This window comes from Mizuhopecten yessoensis, unplaced genomic scaffold (assembly GCF_002113885.1).
Source record: "Mizuhopecten yessoensis strain PY_sf001 unplaced genomic scaffold, ASM211388v2 scaffold29, whole genome shotgun sequence".
Lineage (NCBI taxonomy): Eukaryota > Metazoa > Mollusca > Bivalvia > Pectinida > Pectinidae > Mizuhopecten > Mizuhopecten yessoensis.
This window is the reverse complement of record NW_018403342.1, coordinates 284,501-309,098: the sequence shown is the minus strand read 5'-3', so window position 1 is coordinate 309,098 and position 24,598 is coordinate 284,501. Positions and strand designations below refer to the sequence as shown.

The 24,598-nt window shown below is 35.8% G+C and overlaps 1 protein-coding gene across 1 annotated transcript in view; it reads left to right on the top strand.

The window, feature by feature from the left end:
- The window catches only part of LOC110462614 (retinal guanylyl cyclase 2-like), a 72,079-nt gene that overhangs the window by 7,289 nt on the left and 40,192 nt on the right, over positions 1 to 24,598 (top strand). The window contains exons 2-5 of the mRNA XM_021517071.1: positions 12,821 to 12,905; positions 14,045 to 14,147; positions 17,100 to 17,216; positions 22,423 to 22,500. Coding sequence (XP_021372746.1) covers positions 12,823 to 12,905; positions 14,045 to 14,147; positions 17,100 to 17,216; positions 22,423 to 22,500 — 381 coding nt within the window. The 5' untranslated portion in view covers positions 12,821 to 12,822. The remainder of the gene's footprint in view (positions 1 to 12,820; positions 12,906 to 14,044; positions 14,148 to 17,099; positions 17,217 to 22,422; positions 22,501 to 24,598) is intronic.

The window sequence follows — 24,598 nt, the reverse complement described above, 5'->3', positions numbered from 1 at the left end:
TATTCACCAGTTGAACAACAGAAACATAGAAAAAGATGCCGTACAAAATGCATTTTGACAGGAGTGGTCGTAACAGGGCAACGCTTGCCCTTTCTCATTCGGTACATCAATAGGGTTCATGTCTTTCCGTCTGTTCAGTGTCTCCTCCTTTTATGTTGATGTTTTACTGTATCGGCATTGAGTCGGGATTCTCTCCTTGTGTATTGAGGATGGAGTGAATTGTTTGTATTTAAAATCGCGATGGTTCAAATTATGAAGGACAGGTGACGAAAATCGGTTTACATGAAGCCCTACGATTTCGCCAGGCACATTCATTTAATTGAAAACAGCATGGCGACTATATGAGTTAATGTCTTTACAAGTGGCAATTCTCCTGAAAAGCTAACATCAATGAAATTATATACGAAACATCATTAATTATATACAAAGAAACAACGAATTCGTTTATCAACTTACATTGTAAATTATTGTTTTTTTCATTTATATGGTTTGCGCTTTCTTACAGCTACATTGTCTTTGTTAGTACTTGTTATTATATTATTACTATGTAAAGAACACTGTTTAAATGTCCCTTTGTCCACATTTTTCATCTTTTTATGTTTTAATAGATACAAGTGAACTAAACTCATTTCAGCATCGATTGTAGTCTAATTAAAGTAACTTTATTTAAAGAAAGTCTCACACCTATACAATTAGACCGATCCAATTGTAATTATACCGCCAATGTAACATAGCCCGATCCGCTGAGCTGTTCTTGATTTAATTTTTTCTTGAAAATACGACGATCATGGGGAGTTTTCAGCACGAAGGCCACAAATTGAGGAAGAAACGCCTACCTGCCCGGACTGAACAGTTGGTATAGTCTCCGTTTTTGCTTTCGTGTTCCTTCCTTTGATATTCTGGTCTTAGACCGACTAGCTCAAATAAATCGGTCATTGTTAGATAGTATATGAGGCCTACCCTGGCCAACATGGACGTTTAAATTCGTTCTACATGTCGAGGAACATGCCGTGTAGTCTTTAAGGCAACCTCCTACGGGATTCACAGCAGCACGGAAGCATATTGATTCTTAACCTCCTACAAGGGAAACGAACACACGCTTTGCAAATGTTGGTACATATCGTGTTTGTTTTCTCTGTCACCTTTTCATTGATGCTCAAAACTTGCTTCGAAGTGTTTTTGTAAAAATGTTTTCTATTAAAGGCAAGAACTATGAGATCAATCAGATGCAATGCAGAAGATGGCATACACATTTAACAACAATTGAAAAAGTCGGTAAACCGACATATGCACCGGAACAATCTTTGTTTCAGGGCATAATCCCAATTAAAGTGATTTAAGAAAAAAAGAGTCTTACCGAAATATTGTCTCCATCAGAAGGGATATTTCTGTTTCAAAGGGACATCAGCCATTCATATCTGATTGACATTGTAACGTCAATGACAGTGAAGGTCCCCAGTCAATAACAGTGTAGGTCAACAGTCAATAACAGTGTAGGTCCCCAGGCAATTACAGTGTAGATCTCTCCAGTCAATGACAGTGAAGGTCAACAGTCAATAACAGTGTAGGTCCCCAGTCAATAACAGTGTAGGTCCCCAGGCAATAACAGTGTAGGTTCCCGGTCAATAACAGTGTAGGTCACCAGTCAATAACAGTGTAGGTCAACAGTTAGTAACAGTGTAGGTCCTCTCCAGTCAATGACAGTGTAGGTCAACATTGAATAACAGTGTAGGTCGCCAGTCAATCAGAGTGTAGGTTAACAGTCAATAACAGGGTTGGTCACCAGTCAATAAGAGTGTAGGTCACCAGAGAAAACAACAGTGTAGGTCCCCAAGCAATAACAGTGTTAACAGTGTAGGTCCCAAGTCAATAACAGTGTAGGCCACCAGTCAATAACAAAGAAGATCACCAGTCAATACATGTTGGCCTCCAGTCAATAACAGTCTAGGTCACCAGTCGATAACAGTGTAGGTCAACAGTCAATAACAGTGTAGGTCCCCAGTCAATCACAGTGTAGGTTAACAGTCAATAACAGTGTTGGTCACCAGTCAATAACAGTGTAGGTCACCAGTTAATACATGTTGGTCCCCAGTCAATAACAGTATAGGTCCCCAGTCAATAACAGTGTATGTCCCCAGTCAATAACAGTGTAGGTTAACAGTCAATAACAGTGTTGGTCACCAGTCAATAACAGTGAAGGTCACCAGTCAATAACAGTGTAGGTTAACAGTCAATAACAGTGTTGGTCACCAGTCAATAACAGAGTAGGTCACCAGTCAATAACAGAGTAGGGCACCAGTCAATAACAGTGTAGGTCACCTCAATACATGTTGGTTCCCAGTCAATATCAGTGTAGGTCCCCAGTCAATAACAGTCTAGGTCACCAGTCAATACATGTTGGACCCCAGTCAATAACAGTGAAGGTCCCCAGTCAATAACAGTGTACGTCCCCAGTCAATAACAGTGTAGGTCAACACTCAATACAACAGTGTAGGTCAACAGTCAATAAAAGTGTAGGTCAACAGTCAATAACAGCGTAGGTCACCAGTCAATAACAGTGTAGATTCCCAGTCAATAACAGTGTTGGTCCCCAGTCAATAGCAGTGTAGGTCCCCAGTCAATAACATTGTAGGGCACCAGTCAATAACAGTGTAGGTCATCAGTCAATAACAGTGAAGGTCCCCAGTCAATAACAGTGTACGTCACAAGTCAATACATGTTGGTCCCCAGTCAATAACGGTGTAGGTCACCAGTCAATAACAGTTTAGGTCAACAGTCAATAACAGTGTAGGTCACCAATCAATACATGTTGGTCCCCAGTCAATAACGGTGTAGGTCACCAGTCAATAACAGTGGTGGTCCCCAGTCAATAACAGTGTAGGTTACCCGTCAATAACAGTGTTGGTCCCCAGTCAATAACAGTGAAGGTCCCCAGTCAATAACAGTGTACGTCCCCAGGCAATAACAGTGTACGTCCCCAGTCAATAACATTGTAGGTCTCCAGTCAATAACAGTGTAGGTCACCAGTCAATCACAGTGTAGGTTAACAGTCAATAACAGGGTTGGTCACCAGTCAATAACAGTGTAGGAGCGTAGGTCCCCAGTCAATAACAGTGTTGGTCACCAGTCAATAACAGAGTAGGTCACCAGTCAATAACAGAGTAGGGCACCAGTCAATAACAGTGTAGGTCATCAGTCAATAACAGTGTAGGTCACCATTCAATAACAGTGTAGGTCACCAGTCAATCCATGTTGGTCCCCAGTCAATAACAGGGTAGGTTACCAGTAAATAACAGTGTACGTCCCCAGTCAATAACAGGGTAGGTCACCAGTAAATAACAGTGTACGTCCCCAGTCAATAACAAGTCAATAACAGTGAAGGTCACTAGTCAATAACAGTGTAGGTCACCAGGCAATAACAGTGTAGGTCACCAGTCAATTACAGTGTTGGTCCCCAGTCAATAACAGGGTAGGTTACCAGTAAATAACAGTGTACGTCCCCAGTCAATAACATTGTAGGTCTCCAGTCAATAACAGTGTAGGTCACCTCAATACATGTTGGTTCCCAGTCAATAACAGTGTAGGTCCCCTGTCAATAACAGTGTAGGTCCCCAGTTAATATCAGTGTAGGTCCCCAGTCAATAACAGCGTAGGTCCCCAGTCAATAACAGTGTGGGTCCCCAGTCAATAACAGTGTAGATCCCCAGTCAATAATGTTGTAGGTCACCAGTCAATAACAGTGCAGGTCACCAGTCAATGCATGTTGGTCCCCAGTCAATAAAAGTGTAAGTCCCCAGTCAATAACAGTGAAGGTCCCCAGTAAATAACAGTGTAGGTCACCAGTTAATACATGTTGGTCCCCAGTCAATAACGGTGTAGGTCACCAGTCAATAACAGTATAGGTCACCAGTCAATAACAGTGTAGTTCAACAGACAATACATGTTGGTCACCAGTCAATACCAGTGTAGGTCACCAGTCAATAACAGAGTAGGGCACCAGTCAATAACAGTGTAGGTCATCAGTCAATAACAGTGTAGGTCACCAGATAATCCATGTTGGTCCCCAGTCAATAACAGTATAGGTCCCCAGTCAATAACAGTGTATGTCCCCAGTCAATAACAGTGTAGGTCGCCAGTCAATAACAGTGTACGTCCCCAGGCAATAACAGTGTACGTCCCCAGTCAATAACATTGTAGGTCTCCAGTCAATAACAGTGTAGGTCACCTCAATACATGTTGGTTCCCAGTCAATATCAGTGTAGGTCCCCAGTCAATAACAGTCTAGGTCACCAGTCAATACATGTTGGACCCCAGTCAATAACAGTGAAGGTCCCCAGTAAATAACAGTGTAGGTCCCCAGTCAATGCATGTGTAGGCCTTCAATAAAAAAACAAGTATAGGTATCCATTCAGTAAAAGTGTAGGTCTCCTGTCAATAAAAAGTGGAGGCACCCAAGTCCATCCTTATATTGGTCTTCCGTTCCCCAGTCAATAACAGTGTAGGTCAACACTCAATACAACAGTGTAGGTCAACAGTCAATAAAAGTGTAGGTCAACAGTCAATAACAGCGTAGGTCACCAGTCAATAACAGTGTAGGTCACTAGTCAATAACAGTGTAGGTCAACAGTCAATACATGTTGGTCACCAGTCAATAACAGTGTAGGTCACCAGTCAATAACAGCGTAGGTCCCGAGTCAATGCATGTGTAGGTCCCCAGTCAATGCATGTGTAGGCCATCAATAAAAAAACAAGTATAGGTATCCATTCAGTAAAAGTGTAGGTCTCCTGTCAATAAAAAGTGGAGGCACCCAAGTCAATACTTATATTGGTCTCCTGTCAGAACAAGTATAAAATTTCTAGTAAATACAAGTGTAGGTCCTGGATAATAGCAGAGTGGGCCTCAGTCATTTGATAATAATCTGATTGCTGTTACAAAGAATCAATTGACTGATATTTCGTAAATATGCAGTGATAGTCACAATGACACCCGACCACCAAAATTAAAGAAGATCATGTCTGTTCGCAAAATGGTTTGAACGATTACTTGTGTGAAGATGGTATACATTTAATCATAAATCCAGTCCTATTACAGCCTAACTGAACTCGTAATAACGAGATAGCTTAACTCGTAATAACGAGTTAACTTAACTTAAGTCGTAAAAACGAGATAACTAAACTCGTAATAACGAGATAACTTAAGTCGCAATAACTAGATATCGTAATCGTTATAACGACATAACACAACTTGTCATAACGAGATAACATACCCATTAATAACGGAAGAATGTTTTTTTTCGGTCCATAAAGAATAGATGCATTGTCTTTTAATTGCATCTCCGGGTTATTTGAATCAAGCATAAACTTTAAAATTATTTAAGACAGACGTAAATATCCGACAGGAATCACGATCAGACTTTTTCTTAATTATCTTAGGAGACAAAATCGATTAAAATGTAAAAATTATTGATAATGTTAAAAGAAATCGAAACGTTTTAAGATAAGAAGTCTGAATTTGAGTTATCAATTTAATCTATAAAGGTTTGTTAGAAGGGGAACAAGATTTAGACAGATTCACTTCCATTGCTGTCAAACAGCTATTCGTTTACACAGACTACATGTACCACGTGTTTATAAATAGGCGCCCTGAAGGATAATGTGTATTTTGAGATAATGCATTTGTCTAAGGACACATTTCAGCATTTTTGATGTAAATGCCTTAACTGGTCTCATCAATATATTCAGACGGACGCCCTGTAACATTAAAAGTGGCGATTTTCATGGAATACGAAATTTTCTCGAATACTCGGGCGATATTTTAGAATGAGAATGGTACACGTTGATGAGGTGATCTGGCAACGTCTAGATTACGTGTAACATGATAGTTATATACACTACACGACACCACACCATGCATGGTTGTACTGTGTATAATAAAAACTGGGCTTAACCTCCCAAAGCACGGGACACAAGCATGTTAATATATTACTGGTTACATTACCGGTATGTCTGGCGTTGTCTATTGATAGAAATATGTCTCCTAAACCGCAAACAACATCTTTTAACGGTCCAAATTGTTCAAGGCTACACCAATAAGTGAAGGAACGTATCGACCGAAGTGAAGTATACAGTACAAACCATATAATACAAATCAACAGAATGTCAGCGTCGAACTTCACGTCTACAGTAGAGCCGTGATCCTTCCCATTTGTCACCTACAGGCCCATGTGGTATTCCTGATCCTCATGCACGTTCATTTCGTTGTCTCCCGGTTCTGTTTTTGTCTTTTCCTAACGACACTAATTTACTGCAGTGTTTTTCCTTGTGAGTTAGTGCTATGGTATACCGTATATTGTTACCTGGCTCTATATACAATGAAACATTTTTTTAAAAACCCAGAAAAGGCAAGTAATAGTCAAAACTATCAACCTGACAATAGTTTTGACTATTGCCCAGTATACTTTAATTTGCTTACATTTGCCTACAACAGCTAATTAAATTTACCAGTCAAAAGCTTTTACTATTGCCATGTAAGCTTTTGTTCCCGATTGACAGACAGCGGCGAAAAATTATAAATAAAAACAGTACTTTAACTTTATCTTTACGACAAATAATGTTATTGACATATTCGCCGATACAACTGCGTATAACGACGAAGCATCGCATGTCTGCCTGTCACGGGTATCTGATGGCAGTTTAATTTGTTATTATGTTTACACGACGGCAGACATTAGTTGCATTCTATGTCTCTTTGTTTTTATAATATGGCCAGTTGAAACACTTTGAATGTTTTCACAAGAACACAGAATAGACAACTCCAAATAAAAAAGACAAATCACGTTTGATAGTTAAGTGGACGACTTTGTGGCCCAACCCCCCGCCACACGTTATAAGTAATCTACCAATGTTGTCCGTTTATAATGGGACTCTATAAGTGACTATGTTCTAGTTTCAACTGCCTTAATGTCTTTATCGGATGTTATCCTTAGCCTGATACATATTACCTTAACGGCATTGGTCGTTTGTGATAGGGCGAATGTGAGGTGCCGTTGCACGGAAATCACTTATTTGTTTTTGTGGTTTTTAACTTTTTAACGCACTATAGTTTAAAAACACCTGCGATGAAGCCTCAGTACCACTAGTTTAATATCGTAAACTAAACCGTTTTGGAACAAACTTCCATCTGATCCTGAAATATCATACCTTTGTTCCATCAAATATCAAATGGCAATCTTCTTATTTGCGCTGGTAGTCCATGCATGAAAAATCCTCGTAAGTTGGGCTTTCTCCAACCTTGCTGTAGTACACATGTACTCAGCAAAATTGTTCCTTGTATATTCTCACTTTCTCATGCAACAGCCACATAAAGTGACATAATCTTAGAATTTTTGAATAATGTAATAACCTCACAACTTACATAAACTTATCGTGTATGTCCCCTCATGACATCAAAATTAAATGCAAAGATTGGGATTTTTCTTTTTGTGTGTGTGTGTTTTTGTGGTGATGATAGGGCATTATATACTTATATTGCATCAAGGTATGCATAATATTTGTATGATTAAACATTGCTATGTACCTCTATGTAGGCTGATAAACTATTTTATTTATATCTGAACAGAACGTCAAAAAATCGTATATACATTGTATTAGCATGAATATAGAAGACAGCTAATCAGCAACCGGAACATCAGAAATCACACCAAAGGGTGTCGAAGCCAATCACGATGACCGTTATAAACGTCTATTGCACCATGTAATATCTATATGGCATTCGTGAACTTAGTCTTCGAAATTTGGCTAAATTGCATGTTCGTCTTCATTCAACCGTACGGAAGCGACGGTTAGCGTGTTAATTAGCATTTTGTACCCGACGTAATTTAGTGACTAGAACGGCTTATAGCTATAAACAGTGTCATGCTGTCACGTCCACATCACCTATTTCAGATAAACCTATCGGATCACTGTCTACCATCAGCGCCTGCTTGTCTATAATGAGGACCTATAAAATATATGTTTAGTGCAAGTGTACTAGGAGGTCATTCAATGTCAGTACAAGAGTACTTTGGAGTCATTTCAATATCAACCATTTGCAAACGTCTGAAACTTGCTTTTGGCAAAGTATGTTCAGGCATAAAACAAATTAAAATATTTGCGTGGGAGCGAGTTTATTTTTGTAATATCATGAAATCTCAAGTGCCTTTAAATAACTATATTAAACTATTTTTACACAAGCGAAACTCAATATGAGCAAAAAAAATCAACAACTTGTAATTGATTTTACCTACCATGGAGCCCCATAAAAACATTGAACATCCATAACAAACTCATTTATTCAAGTTATTGATGATGACACAGTTTAAATAGTATTATACAGATACTGGTTGTTAATCTTTTTTATATAAAATGATATAGAAAAAAAATTACGCATCAGTTATATAGAAAGTAACTGCGGGAATATTTATAATAATGGTGGACAAGTTTATTAACAAACACATACATTGTATGATCTATTTGAATTTTATGGTCATCGGCATTTCAAATGGGATTGGGTTTTTTTGGGGGTTTTTTTTCTTTGGGGTTGGGGGAGGGTCAAACTGCCATTTCAAAAAGCATGAACCTGAGGCTTAGCGTTTGTTAGTGTTTGAATACGCCAAAGACTTCTGTGTGGTCTTCATGAAAAANTTATTTAAAATAGCAGACATAATAACAAAAGATAACCGACATCGTCAACCGTAACGAAACCAAAACAAAAAAGGGCACCGGACAAACATGCTTTAGCAGATAATAACAAAAATCATAAACTTCAAAAAAAGGACAGCAGCCGAATACATGCATGATGAAAGAACAATAGTTTATTGATCAATGCTGAGGCGTCGCTAGAAAAATATGGACGTTCAGAAGCTTTAAAATAAACAAACGGAGTTTAAAGAATAGATGACATTTAAATGTAAAAAATGTGTTCTCTGTATATCTAGAATTCTGTTGTGAGTCCCTATATGAAGATAAGCAGGAATTGTATTACTAGAGGTATGAAACAATTGGATCAATGTCATCCGATTTTTTGTAAGAAACAAACATTTAGATGAGGATCCAAAAAAATCAAAAGCAAAAATGTGGAGGGAAATCTCTATTTAGATCACCAATAGCTATGCATTTTAATGTGTAAGTAATTTGCAAGATCCACGTTGCCGCCGTGAGTGTAGGAAAAGGTCCGTTCAAACGTTTGTGTACATCTCGAAAGAAAAACAATAACGTATGCAATACTTCTACGTTCGTACATGTTGTGACCCAGTATGAGTTCCGGACCTTGGACTACATCACGTTTTGTGATTCAAATTACTTACAGTCTCCCATATCTTGTGATGTCAAACAATTAGTTGAGGTCGTTCACGATATTAAAAAAAATCAGTCGAGTCAGACTTAATCAAGCCTAAGTCTCAATAAACAGGATCTAGTGTATGCCAGTTAATGATTAGCCTAACAATAAGTTATCCCACAATTTAAATGTAGTATAATTTTATAAAAAATATGTTGAAATTCAATTTTACACTTGAACATCTAATGAACATCAGACAAAAAAGAACTTAGTTTGTATTTCAGACATTTTTCAAAGGTCGAATTTTGAAATTTTGCGTTGAAGAATTTTTAAGTTGCTCATGCTTTGACAAAATGGTTCAATAAACGTTTAATTGTAATAAGTGATTCCAGTGTGTGCGAGACTTTTTAATGAACCTAACATACGGAAATGTCTATCAGTCTTTGTTGACCCAAATTGAATTTTAGAGATCTAGAGCTAATGAATGACGTCTGATATAGAGTATTATGATAAACTGTGACCGTTAAGTCGGCTAGTCACGTGTACGTAACGAACGTCACGTGTAGTGTAAAACTACCAATCCATAGCACACACAAGTACATTCTATATATCGCTAATGAAGTAATCGACATACAAAAACGCTTTAGTGAACATTCAATCGGTTTCAAAACATTTCTTTCATCTCTTGACGATGATGGAAATTTACGTAAACAGTAAGATGTAATGAGCGATCCTGCTTAATGTGATAGAGAAATGCTTTTCATTCCGGACCATCAGTTTCCGCCTTCGTTTTTGTTAATGATTTCTGACGTAATATATTTAAGAGGTGAAACGGAACCTTTAAATGTTTTCAATGAATTAGGTTTTGATGCAGAATATTCCGATATGCATCAACAAATTTAAAATTGTCTGAAACGTTTGATTAAAGATAAATGATACTTTGACAGGAAGAGCCAAAGAACTCGCTTTAATCAATTTATCACAAAAACAAAAATATTCACTCATTTATAACCATTTTTATCTCTACAGCACTGTAGCAAACAGTAAGATATATAGACATATACATTAATGATATTTTCAAAGGAAACACGCTCTAAATGTTGCCCTAAAATGGCACTGAAGGGTATATACCCATTATACTTCAACGAAGTAGCAGACACAAAATTAGATGTGACGTCAAACGGTTGTCATATCACACAGATGGTGGATTACAAAACACAATTAAGATTATGTACCGCTGAAGTAAGAAAATGATCAATATAATTCTCCTATATAAATATTTACAGCTATGTAGTAAACATTAAGGTAGTTGTGACGTCTTAACGATGTGGATAACCTTTTAAAAAGGTTATATTAGTTACAAACCTCAATAAAAATAATTCCTGTAAAATTAAGTTATTTGTGATATATTCCCCATGTTACCTCTACCTAGCTTTATAAATTACATGCGGCGTCATTTCGAGGTGGACAACTTAAAAATGGTAAGTTAAAAACGCGATAAAGATAAGTTACCACTTAAATTAGATAATATAAGGTATATTTACTTTTTTATATAAATTTATACATGTGAAGCTATATAGAAAACAGTAAGGCAGATCTAAGCTCTTTACGAAGTTGATACTTTAAGAAAATGGTTAGTTACAAAACGCGATAATATTAAGTTACCACTAAAATGAGATAATATTCGATATATTTCCTTTTTATATCTTTTATCCACGTGAAGCTATATAGAAAACAGTAAGACAGATGTGAGGTCGTTCAGAAGTTAATACCTTAAGAAAATGATAAGTTATAAAACGCGATAAATTAACTTACTACTTAAATTATATAATATCCGATACATTTCCCTTTACACCTCTTTATACATGATGTAGCTTTGCATTAATAAATAAAAATGGCAAGTGACAAACCGCGATAGAAAATAATTACCGCTAAAATAATATGTGTGATATTTTTTCACTTTATACATCCATACAGCTACGCTGTAAACAAGGGGAAAGCTGAGACGTCTTTACTAAAACGATAATATCTGAAAAAAGGGAGTAGCAAAACGGTAAATAGTCTACCTCTGAAATAGGTTCATATGCGATATATGTTCCCCCATATATGTCTGAAGATGTCCTTGAAGATATGAAAGTACTAAATACGTGTTGTTGAGATTTTCTGTTTTGTATTATATATATATCTTCGTAGTAAACAATAAGATAGATGTGATGTCTTTCGGAGATGGATTATACTTCCGACATTTGGAGAAGTAAGAGGCGTATTATGGATGAGTTGACATTCACCAAGTATCATAATGCCCTCTCTGTCTATCCTGAATAGCAGTTATATAGTCGTTATCGTAGCAGCTGTTGTCGTTATGATCACGTATCCGATCCTCTCTGGCTGAACAGGAGTGCCTTCCTGATCATCCGTAAACCTTCAAGTTTCCTTTTGTTATCCATCAAAAACGCCCATGTATAACAGGGACTACATATGTTGATACATAACATATATATGATTGGTTGCCAACACCTACTAATTGTTAGGTGGTAAAAACTGCTTAATTGTGATAAATGGGTCTGTTGTTTGATCATTAGGCAATCGCCATTGTTTGGCCATTTACTGTTATGATGATCTTTTGCTTTTGTTTACATGTGGTGTCTTTCTTTTGGATCCCATTGAATATGATAATTACACATAAGTTATTTGTTATCGGAGATTTAACCGAAGCACCAATACATGTATATTTACCAATTTTGATTGACATAAATTTACTTGGTATCAAAAGAGATGACTTATGTGTACCTGCGTGTTATAATACACACGATGTGATACTGTCTCGATGACTGGACATAATTCTTACTCTGGTTATCAATAACAAAACTATGGACTCGGAGTAGAAATTGTACGATCATCATTTTTGTTTCATCTCCATCCAATGTGTTTTATAAGCGAAGCAAGGCAAAGTACTTTCAATGATATATGAGGTCATCGTGGCCAATAACGAAAGGGTATATGTAGATGCGTCAGTTTGTAGCAACAACATTGACATATTTCGTAATATAAGAAATACGTTGGGTCATTTATTCCATCTAGTAACATCAAATAAACACATCGACTTCAGTTAACTGATTTGGTGAATCAGCTGTTATATAAACAAAATAAAGAGATAATAGATAAATAAACATGTATACCTTTTATTAACAAATACGAGTGAAAATCTCAATTTTAATCGTAATCAGATATCATAAAATACAACAACTTGTTTAACATTCGTTTTGAAAGCAATATCCAGACTTCACCCGAGGGTCATTTGTTAAGACCATCCATTTATCAAATTCTTTATAATCATTGGTAATTTGTTGATTGTTACAGTAAAGAACAGAAGAGAAAACCTCTGATCAATCGTCTGTTTTCTTTGAAATGTGTACATTTGTCATGCTTTATTTGTGCTCATTCGCATTTGGCGTTTAAGGCTTAATGCCATTTGAATAAAATCCGTACGGTTGACTATTTCAGGTATGAATTTTATGCTAGCAGTCGCTATTCCATTGACGTTAGTTACTCTTGGAGGAATTGTATCTTTGGTACTGTTTCTACTATGGTAAGTATTGTAAACACTACACAGAGTAAGTAAAATGGTGGTAAGCTGTGGTGCGACTGGGGAGTGATATATGGTTCATGAAGTAGGAACAGTTCTAGTAGAAGTAGTAGTAGTAGCAGTAGTAGTAGTAGTAGTAGTATCAGTAGCAGTAGTAGTAGTAGTAGTTGTAGTAGTAGTAGTAGTAGTAGTAGTAGCAGTAGTAGTAGCAGTAGTAGTAGTAGTAGTATCAGTAGCAGTAGTAGTAGTAGTAGCAGTAGCAGTAGTAGTAGTAGTAGTAGTAGCAGCAGTAGCAGTAGTAGTAGTAGTAGTAGTAGTAGTAGTAATAGTGTAGTAGTAGTAGTAGTAGAAGAAGAAGTAATAGTAGTAGTAGTAGTAGAAGTAGTAGTAGTAGTAGTAGTAGTAGTAGAAGTAGTAGTAGTAGTAGTAGTAGTAGTAGAAGTAGTAGTAGTAGTAGTAGTAGCAGTAGTAGTATCAGTAGTAGTAGTAGTAGTAGTAGCAGTAGCAGTAGTAGTAGTAGTATCAGTAGCAGTAGTAGTAGTAGTAGCAGTAGCAGTAGTAGTAGTAGTATCAGTAGCAGTAGTAGTAGTAGTAGTTGTAGTAGTAGTAGTAGTAGTAGTAGTAGCAGTAGTAGTAGTAGTAATAGTATCAGTAGCAGTAGTAGTAGTAGTAGTTGTAGTAGTAGTAGTAGCAGTAGTAGTAGTAGCAGTAGTAGTAGTAGTAGTAGTATCAGTAGCAGTAGTAGTAGTAGTAGCAGTAGCAGTAGTAGTAGTAGTATCAGTAGCAGTAGTAGTAGTAGTAGCAGTAGCAGTAGTAGTAGTAGTAGTAGTAGTAGTAGTAGTAGTAGTGTAGTAGTAGTAGTAGTAGAAGAAGAAGTAATAGTAGTAGTAGTAGTAGTAGTAGTAGCAGTAGTAGTAGTAGTAGTAGTAGTAGTAGTAGTAGTAGTAGTAGTAGTAGTAGTAGTAGTAGTAGTAGTAGTAGAAGTAATAGTAGTAGTAGTACTACTAAAATTTTAACATAGCTTTTGGTGCCTCAATATAATTAGCGGATTGAATAAAAAAAAAAATAAGGCAGCCGACTGTTATCAAACTGATATAAACATGTCATGATGGTTTGTTTATCTATTAAATCTGCCATTACAGGAGACGGAAAACCAAGAGGTTGATGACGAAGGGACCAAATAGGGTACTTCTAGAACCGGATGATCTGACGTTTTTACACCGCAAGGATATCAAAACGTCAATGGTATAAAGCTTCCGAGGTTTTAAATAGAGTAGTATGTCTCGCATGTGTGATATATATCGTTCCGTTATTATTTTCCCTGCCATTAGTGAGGAAGAACAAGTAGCATCCGATAGCATTTTTGAGCAATATTTTATTTTTATATAGAAATTGACAACGTGAATAAAAAACACGTGTATTGTATTTGAAAAATACGTAGTAAAGGAATATCAGAGCAAATATTTGATTTATGAATTTTATTGCAGTTGCAGACAGTTAATATATATTTATGCTGTATATACATTCTTTATTGGTTTGTGACTTCTTTTGAAATAAGATGATGAGTCGAGATGTCTGCGGCACCATTAATGTTTGGAATTTTAGATGATTAATTGAATTACGCCAGCTTTGGCCTTAGGATTCAAAGCGTGTAATAAAGGCAACACACAAGGTGGATATCAGTACATAGTTGATACGAACGAACAGGAACTAAAGCAGGAACTGAGAAGATATCAACACAAAGTCAGCATGTGCAATCAGAGCAATTAAATGATAGCATAAGACCATTAAATCTAAATGAAAAGTCAATTTATATATTTTTTGTATTTATAATCAATTGTTCACCAACATTCTCTTCACTTTATAGGCAAAATACTTCAAGTAATTTATGTCAATGCAGACGATCTGGTATATGGTAGTTTCGAAATACAATTACGTTTCCGAACTATTCAAGATTTTGTCAGTCGCCTATTTAATGTTATATAAGCGGTGAATGCTACCTAAAATGTGTCTGTCTACTGTAGACATGAGGGGCGAGTGTCTATTAACGATACGGAATGACGTCTGATACCGATCAAAAAATGTTGTGTAGAGTATAGCAATGCTGTCTTAGTAACTATGAGGTGACGATCTATGTTGTAGACTTTTTCCGGTTGTCGTTACATGTATGACTAATTTTCCGATAAGTAGTGATTACACCATTTCATAGTTTTGAAAACTTAATGTGTTTCAACTGGGTTTTATCTCAAGTTTCTGTCCTTTTCATTTCCTTAGTAATGTTGTTGTTAGTTTGTTTTTACTTTTATGTTACATTGTTAATTTAATTATTCTTTTGTAGGCGATGTGCTATATGTTTATTTGTTTAATTCTTTTTTGTTTATTTTACCACTTTCCATATTAATGTTCATACATGCAGTATCTGCCTTTTCTGTTCAGCAATTACGTTTTACCTGAAAGTTCGGTAGAAACGAAATTAGACTTAGCATGGCCAATCTTCGAATCAACCGGGTTCACTATATAATCGGAATATTCGTTTTTTTCCTCTGATAAAGGAATAGCAGCAGTCTGCTGCCTACATAGCAACATTCGGAGTCTGTATCTGTTTCTATAAATCTGTATATTTGTTCAGATGTTCGTCTCTAGGTACCTTTGGTAAGTCTGTTGTCATGGTAATATGATCGTATTTATAGGTGCTGCTACCAAGTCCAAGTCAGTGACATTTAAATATAATTAAAATTTAAAGTGGCCCACCGGTTTTCAAATCGGCAGTACACACCTTTGCTTTTTCGATGATGTAAAAATGCATGCATCAAATAATACAGGCAACACATGTGGTGCAGAAATACCTTATCATCCGTGTGTGGCTAGTATCTCCACCGACCTTTGCTGGTGATGTCGATGAAGCAGATGTTTACCCGTCTAGAACATCCGTTCTTATTGTCCTTGTCCTTTTTAAGGGCCTCAATGTTAATCTTTACTTTATTCATATTTAACATTACTTTAACGATTTTGAGTTATGTTACCGGTTTCGTTGAAACCTCTACTTTTGTTTGTCTTTGCAGTTTAAAATACTGCCGTTTAGACTCTTCCTAACAACCAACTTATAAGATCCGATTCTGTCTGTGTACATGTATGCTGAGGCTGGGAAGTACTTTCCCATTGTATATAACGTCCATTTGAATCATACAATCAACAAGAATTGTGAAATTTATCTTCACTCCCTATCCCAGACAACAGTTCGTATTGTCTGTTATACGAAGCGTGATGTCGGCCGCTATCGCGTGTGGATGACTGGCTGTGGTTTTCATTGGAGTTCAGTAATTGAGGCAGAGTTATCACGATCTACTTGAGTTGAGGACAGCTTGATTCCGTACAATCCACTATTGAAGTATTAAATTAATCGCATTGGCGTGTTGTATGATCACGATGACCGGTGCTGATAATTCCTCCTGGAGTGCAAGCTTAAAATTAATCTTTCATTCAAATTGTCACGAGCCTATTTCATAGTATGCGCTTGACACATGTCTTACCAGCGTATATCTAAAAGTCGTTTGGGTCAAGCGATTTGAATCCAAATTCTAGAAGGACAATGTCAGATACATTTCGTCTTACTAACTGGCATTGTGAGAGAAAAAAACTTATCCAGAGGCATAGTTAGTACGTTAACGTTTACACTCTTTACTGCCATTAACTGAGATACTGTTTTAGATTTTACATAACCGATATACTTCTCTTTATCTTCCCCATTTTGTTTTGTCACACTCGCGGAGTTTTACAGGGAAAATAGGACTGAAGGATTAAAGTATATTGACAAAATTATGTTTTAGTATAAATGCTTCTCTTTTTAAACTGCAGAAATATCGGCGTAATTGTAACATCATATCGAATGATGATACATCCAACATTAATTACATGGACCCCTATACTAATACAAATAGTCGTGAAACAGGAAACGTATTTTCTGGTACCACCGGGTGCAGAAAACGCTTACTCGATCAAAGCAACTAGTTTCGACATTGATATTGATTTAAGTTAAGTAGTGTCATTCCTTTAATTTGATGTTTGATGTTTTGTTCTTTAGAAGGAAATACGACGCTTGATATTAATGTCAAAATCTTTCGATCCCTATTATTTAATCATTTTGATTAAATATGATGTTTAAAGATGTACTCAATATGGTGTATATCTATTACACAGCTGACCAATGGTGGGTTCCTAGATCCACCAGACCTTCTCAAGGCGTCGGAGAAGTCCAGCCGGTCACTTATCAGCCTACATGAGTGGACAGAGTTTTCCGAGATTGCCAGATACAAGGTAATTATCTTAGCCGGCCCAGGTATCAGCCCAGCGATTAGTCAGTTTTTTCTACCTGTGCGCAATCAAACAGCTGTCTTCCTGTCTTCAATTGTTCTATGACATATCTAGGGTTGTAGAGAGCGAAAATGGGCGTAACCCTGGTTATCGAGGATGGGTCACTGTATTCAGGTTTGTATAAGCTTTTGTGCAATTGGGATATTATTAATAAACGCATTTCGCTGAATTAACGCCCCTCGTCACTGCAATATGACGTGATACTTTAAAAAGTCCCTGATATTTTCTTTTGGTCCCTTTTCATAGCGTTTGCAAAGACTAAAAACAACCCTACAACAAATCAACAGAAAACATTAAAAAAATACTTTACAAACACATTTTACATGCATTAAAACAGGTTAATTACACACAATGTCCGATTAAAAGGGAAGAACGCATCGCTGAGAATCTCTGTTGGTAAAACAAAGTAACAACAAATCCTGGGTCCTTCAAAGACTGACTGTTATTATTTTAAGCTAAGAAGGGACTGCAACTAACAAACGATCTCGTTTTTATCTCTAAATATTGATAAATTGTATTCTAGAGTGTATTTCATTAAAGAATATAAGTTGACTATGAATATTTTATATAACTCTGCCGGTGGTTTGGAGATCAAAGAAACAAATTATTTGGTTTTATATAAACTACTATACACTGTAACTATGTAGTAGTATTGTAATTTGCAGCTTACAAAAAAAATAAAAAAAATAGCCCAGGTTGATCACTGAAAATTGCTTTGGTACAATATACACTATTTTGTCTGTGAGCTGACCCATGATTATAACGTCACAATGAACGTCATTGAATATTGTAACATAAAAAGGCTGAACTGGTTATCGTGAGATAATAGGCCTACGTTATATAAACTCTACTACACTGCTGTAATATCTTACGTAGAACCCGCACTTGGAGTCAGCCCGCGGGATCTAAACGAAACGGTACGACAGCCAGTTAAGGAATTAAAGATACATCGTAGAAAAGAAAAGGAAACGATAGATTTGTCAAAAGAGACAAATAAAAATGTAAAATGTAGAAGGAAAAAATCAGAAACGGAAAAGACGATCCCAACTCTTAAAACTAATACGTCAGATTTTTGTTTTATTTTAATCAATATCCCTGAGCGGAGGCCAAAATACAAAATCCACCATCATGCTAGTGTCTCATTTGTGTCGTCGATTTCTTACATCGTTTTAACATAGCAGTGGCTCGATGAAACATGAGCATATACCTTATATTCCTGCTAAATGAACCTCTTCAGTGAAATTAACTTTAACATCATCAATCATCATATCCTAAAAGACACAAACGAAATTCTGCTGAACAGTAAACCCGAACTTATTTGCATCTTAAGGGCAATAATTTGTATACAGCAGAACATTATTTTAATTTTATTGAAGTCTAAAGCAGTGGAACGTAAATAAGTGCTGTAACATATGCAGATGAACCTGACTTAAAATTACTTTTCAAATTTACCAGACTCCTTTCTATCGTGACCCTCGAACCTTTCAAACTGTGCAACAAAAGCTGAAATGAAAACTTTACTTCCAATTAGCGTATTCTACGACAAGCATGAAATGGGAAAGCACATGCATCAGTGCCTTCTGCACAAAAAAGGAACGAAATTAAGTCAATACTGTCCGCAAATTAAATTATTGAAGCATATAAATTTAATGATATTGTAAAAAATCTTTAACGGTGTGCTGTCTCTTGCAGGAGAATATAAAAAGCTGCCTTCGTGCAATTTCCCGGAACTAATCAACTGTGTTGTTTGCTTGGCTAATAATAATCTCAATCACAAGCATTATGGATATTATTTAATTTAGAAAGCCCCATGCAAATTAGCCAATTATGCTAACGTGATATTTTTTTGTAGATAATTATAAATCCCTTATATGGAAAGCGTATTTTATGACGTTGATCGGTGGAAAGCGGCGAATGATTTACAGTTCCAATATCGAGTTGGTATGAACACCGCGAAATTAAGCAAATAGCAAACCCATCTCGTGCAAAATATATCGATATAATGATTCCTTCATGACAGTTTCAGATTACATTACGTTATGGGTCTAAGCACAATATCAACCTTCGTAAATTACGATGCGATATATATTTTGAAAGAAAGAAAGGACGAGAGTAAGAACAAAGGTCACTGTTTTGAAAACATTCCAGACATAGACAATTATTCATTTCAAGTGTGACATTTCGTCAGAACAACCTAGACCTATCAGAGCATTAATCAGACTTTAGCAAAGAAGTGATCCTCATCAATATGTCTGCTGTAAAAAATACACAAGAAATAACAAACTGAATTTAGTGGCCAAGAACCACTTGTATATCCCAAATGGGTTCCGTTTTGAACGCAAACGAGGAAAAGAAAGGGACATGAAGAATGATAGAATCAAATTTATTTTAAGCTATACTCTTATCCGTGTTGGTGTCTGCAAAGCATTTCCTTCTATGACGTTAAACGGAAAGAACATTCTATAAAGGTTTGTTGTAACAGCGTTTGTACAAAGGGGGTGAAACAATTAACAAGGAAACAAAACTTACCCTACATGCGTCCTTATATAATAAGGGGCCAAATTCGGAACACGAAGACAAAGGCAATGCTGTTTTTAATGTATTGTAAACCCGAATTCCCGTTTACAGTTCCTCATTTATTGCTGGTATTATTCCATAATGCTGATGTACTTTTATTAATTCATTAAATGTATTTATGTCCACGACGTAAAACATATTCGTACCAAATCCCACACTCAGTTGAAATTATTGCTGTAGATTTTAAAAGTAGCATGATATGAAACAATCGTATTAGCGCAAAATTTAATCAGTACAATAACCTATGATTACTGTTTTAGAGGTTGACCCATGATCATATTTTTTTCTTTCTATTGCAATGGATAAGTGATACAAGCAAAACGTGATTTTTTAACAACGAAGACTTTTCAATCTTATCATTAAACTTTTGATTCCAAACTTAACTTTACATTTAAACGCAGTAACAACAAATGCTTGCAGAAAGAATCGATATTTATATCAAGGGGAATCAAATGAGTCCTTGAAATAAATAATGTTTTCCCGATTTTGGCAAATCTCGCTCAAATGGATTCGTGATCATCTACCTAATATAATTTTCGTTGACGCTTGTGCTTTCATTTATTAAAATGTGCAAACGCAATAGTCAATTTGATGCACAAAAAGAAAAAAGACGGCAAATTTGTGTTCAGAAATGCATTTCGCACAATAGAATATTCAATAAGGTCTAATTTGATAGTCGAAATATAATTGAAGTACAATTTTATGTTACCAGTGGCTACACGCGGTGCGTGTGAGCATGGAGGCTGAATTTAAATAAGCTCGAAAATGGGTAAAAAGGGAATTGTTCTTGCTATTGAACTTGCTATTGAACTTGCTATCCAATCAGCAAATTGAGTTCAGTAATTGTACGATGCTTAAACGCATTTGATACTTGCTGATCTATAATGAATTGTGGTGTAATGTGAAAAAAATATGTGATTTTCTGTTTAAAGTCGATCATTTTGTAACTGCAAATGTTTTACGTTTAAATTAACATGTTATTACTATCAAATATGATTTTTTAAGTACTTTTCAACTTGTAGACTATTCATCTAGTCCTATAAAATATGTTTAGATGGCATACAAGTCATAGTAACGATTTCCTCAACATGACTAGGAAACAGAGACAGTAGAGAATATATTTGAGCGGTACCACGTGCGTTTATATGTTTTTTCAAGGTTTAAGAACGACCATTTGTCAATACCACTAAATAGAATACTGACAAGTATCCACACTTTATACATGTTGAGTACGGGACAACCTAGTCGAGTGTTCACCAATCACTAGGAAAATCTACGTTCACCTTGTGTTAATATCGCCGTTCACATGTCATACCTATTTTTGATATGTTGTTTTCTTACATACGCTGTCATGGTAATTTCGCCCTTAGTGCAGAAGGTGAAAGAGGCAAAATAACCATGGCAGCGTATTTTTCCGGTACATGTATGTAATATTCCATGTTGTTGTTCCTACAAATACTATGGGGACATATGTTAGCGTTATGTAAATTCCATGTTATTAAGATTCAACATAATTTGTGGCGTTTGCACACATTTATATCAAACGTTCATGAGACTTTACAAAAAAAGTGTGATATGTACAAATACATATATGCAAGATTTTTGAGAACCAATACAACATACATACGTGTACACATATCATATATCTTCCAGAGTTGGACGCGTATACATATCATTCTAATCCAAAGCAATTAGCACTACACACGGTGGTGTAGTGGGATGCTTTGATATATCATGTATATTCCATAGATATTGCAGGTTCTTCTGATCACAGAGTGCACCCTTCTCTATACAATTACAAAACCATAAATAGACTAGAAAAACATAGTATGTGTAATCTAATTTCAATAAGTGAATTAGTAATTGACTTTTCTTAAAGTGCATTAATGTAGGAAGATAAAATACGCTCAAAAGCATCTCACACCATGAAAACAATGCTTGGTGTTAGATGTACGTTAACGCCTACATACGGTAATCAACCATTTGTTTCTGTTACATTTTCTGTTAATATGGAAAAAAACATAGTAGGCAGCATGCTTCATTTAACAGAAACCGATAACGACGACATCATATTTCAATATTAGGAAACAATAAACAATGGGAACTGAAAAGACACTAAAACAAAATGAAAGACACCATGACCGTCCAAACAACAGAAAGCTTCAGATACAAAACAACATGATTTGTTTTCTATCTAAGCATCCATTTTCCTTGTATTGATGATTTATTCTTATTCATGTTGTCGGCTACTTGGTTTGAATATTATGTTATTCTTAATTATGTAAAGTATTTAATATAGATGTATATATTATAATCAGCAGCCTTTTTGATATAAGATCTAGGACATTCAAATTGTATTGTTGTTTGTAACATTACCAAGGTAATATGCGGACGGATGTTGTCTTCATTTTGGACAACATCGTGGTATTATTCTTACTTGTTTTAAATAAATAGGGTACAAACACATTTTTTATTATTCATATATAGGAAAGAGAGACATAGGATTAAAAGTGTGAATGTGATTGGCTAAAACAAATATTGTTAATGAACATTATAATTCCTTTCTTTACAGGGAGACATCGTGTACATAAAGGAATTGAAGTATAAAGGATTGGAAATGAAAGGGAAAATTCTGGCGTATACTAGAACGGTAGGTGAAATAATTGTTCTTCTTATTTCATAGTATCCTATGACTTGTGTAATCAATTCCCAAATTTGTCGAAAACCTGTAATTATCAAACGCCGCTGTTTGTTTCATCATTGTTTTCCTGTGGGCTGACGTGTTGCATAACATTGCGCTGCGTGACGTCTCTGGATACGCCATGTCATATTTGCATAATGATATATTTACATTTCTACTGCAAGTTCCTCTATGAGTATTTCCATAAGAAAGTGCGTTCATTTAGTTATGAACGCAATTGAATCAGCGTTGTTGCGAAGTTTCTCGTACCGCCTCGAATAATATGAGACAACCGCTAGAAGCAAACAACTTGATAACGTTAGGCTGTTTCAGAAATCTCGTTTGCACGGAAATGCAATGGAAATTATTATGCAATGGCAGGTTTTTAGCAGTGGTTTACATTTAGCATTTGAAATATTTCAGCAAAGGAAGCAGCGTTCCTGTGGAAGCAATTTTCATAATCAAATGACCTGATACAGTTTTATTTCATAAGGGATTGTGTGTATCCACAGCAGATGTAATCTGAGTTTTGACAATATGTTCCGCTTGAAATAGACACACACATGTAATAGCACCACAGCTTGTTCACATATTTTATTAATGTTTATGAATTAACGAATGGCTCATGATCTAGCCAGGACTTAGCTTTCCAACCGGATGGCATTTCCCAAACCATACCCATCATCTTGTAATCAATAACCTTCATACTTTAATGAGATTTTTGTCTCATATTAAACGCTGCATTTTGCTTAAATATATAAACATTAAAACATCTTATTTTGGATTACGGAGGGCGTTGCAAATAGATCTGTTTACTGTTTTAGGAAGGTAATCAACAAATTTATAAAATTTAAGCTATTCAGTTGTTTACACCAGGAAAGTTCAAATTGCTACCTACCAGACAAGAATTATTTTTCCGATAAGAAATGAAGCAAAAAGTACAACGAAAAGGCAAAACGTAATCAATCCACAACGACTCAAATTAACCATGTTGGTCGTTCGGTAGTGGCAGCGCCACCTAGCGGTCATTATCTGATAATGAACATCAATCACGTCGACGTAGATGGCAACAGGATTTGTCGCCTTGATAACGTAATGACATCTCTGTTTGGACCGTGAAACATCGTTATTCCCGACACATTGGATTTGTTCAACACGGAATTATGCGTTTTGTGTAATAATGAAACAAAAACAACAAAACACAGAAATAGTGTTTTTTTTGTATATCCAACAAAAATCTGTTAGCACTCCAATAGCTTTATCGATAATGATATATCATGTACTAAATTGTTTAAACAATCAATATTCAAAATCACAAAGCACATACAAAAATTGCTTTAAACTTCAAACGGTCAGGAAAATTAAGATGTTTGCTTTTATGAAATAATGAAATAACATATCTGTAAAATAAAACGCTATCTTCCATTTTTTTCTCTGTATATATAGATATTGTACAACGCCAGATAATGTGTATTTTACACCATCCCTGTTGAACATCATGTTACCGAGTTGAATGTGACTGTATAGAACTATTTGTATACGTAAAACAAGATCGCCAGGAACATCACTACATAGAAGGCGCAATTGACGTCTCCCGTTATAATGATTAAGGATTGGATATCTCTAAACGTCATGACGTCACGATTAATATTAAGGGTCTGTATATGTTAGACAACACCATTGGAGTGCGTCACTAACACAGCCCTATGACACTCTCCCATACGTCTGTACGACATGATTACTTACGGTGCAGATATAAACGCAGTTTTCAAGATAAGAATACACTGAAATGATCAAGGGGATTTTGTCTTACACAATCAGATATCGGCACAGGATGTATTTCAAAAATGGTACTTACGCGTTACGTCGTGTTCTAATATAAAATCCACCTTACCATAATTTCTGATAAAACAGTGCAGGCTGTCTGAACCAAGTGTAGATATCTTGACATTTAATGATAAAATGCTTCTCTCCAGAAGAGATAACTTAACAACCATGACATCATCGTACGATGATAAACCATGTCTTACTAAGAGTAAATAACTTGATAGTTAAAACATTATAATCC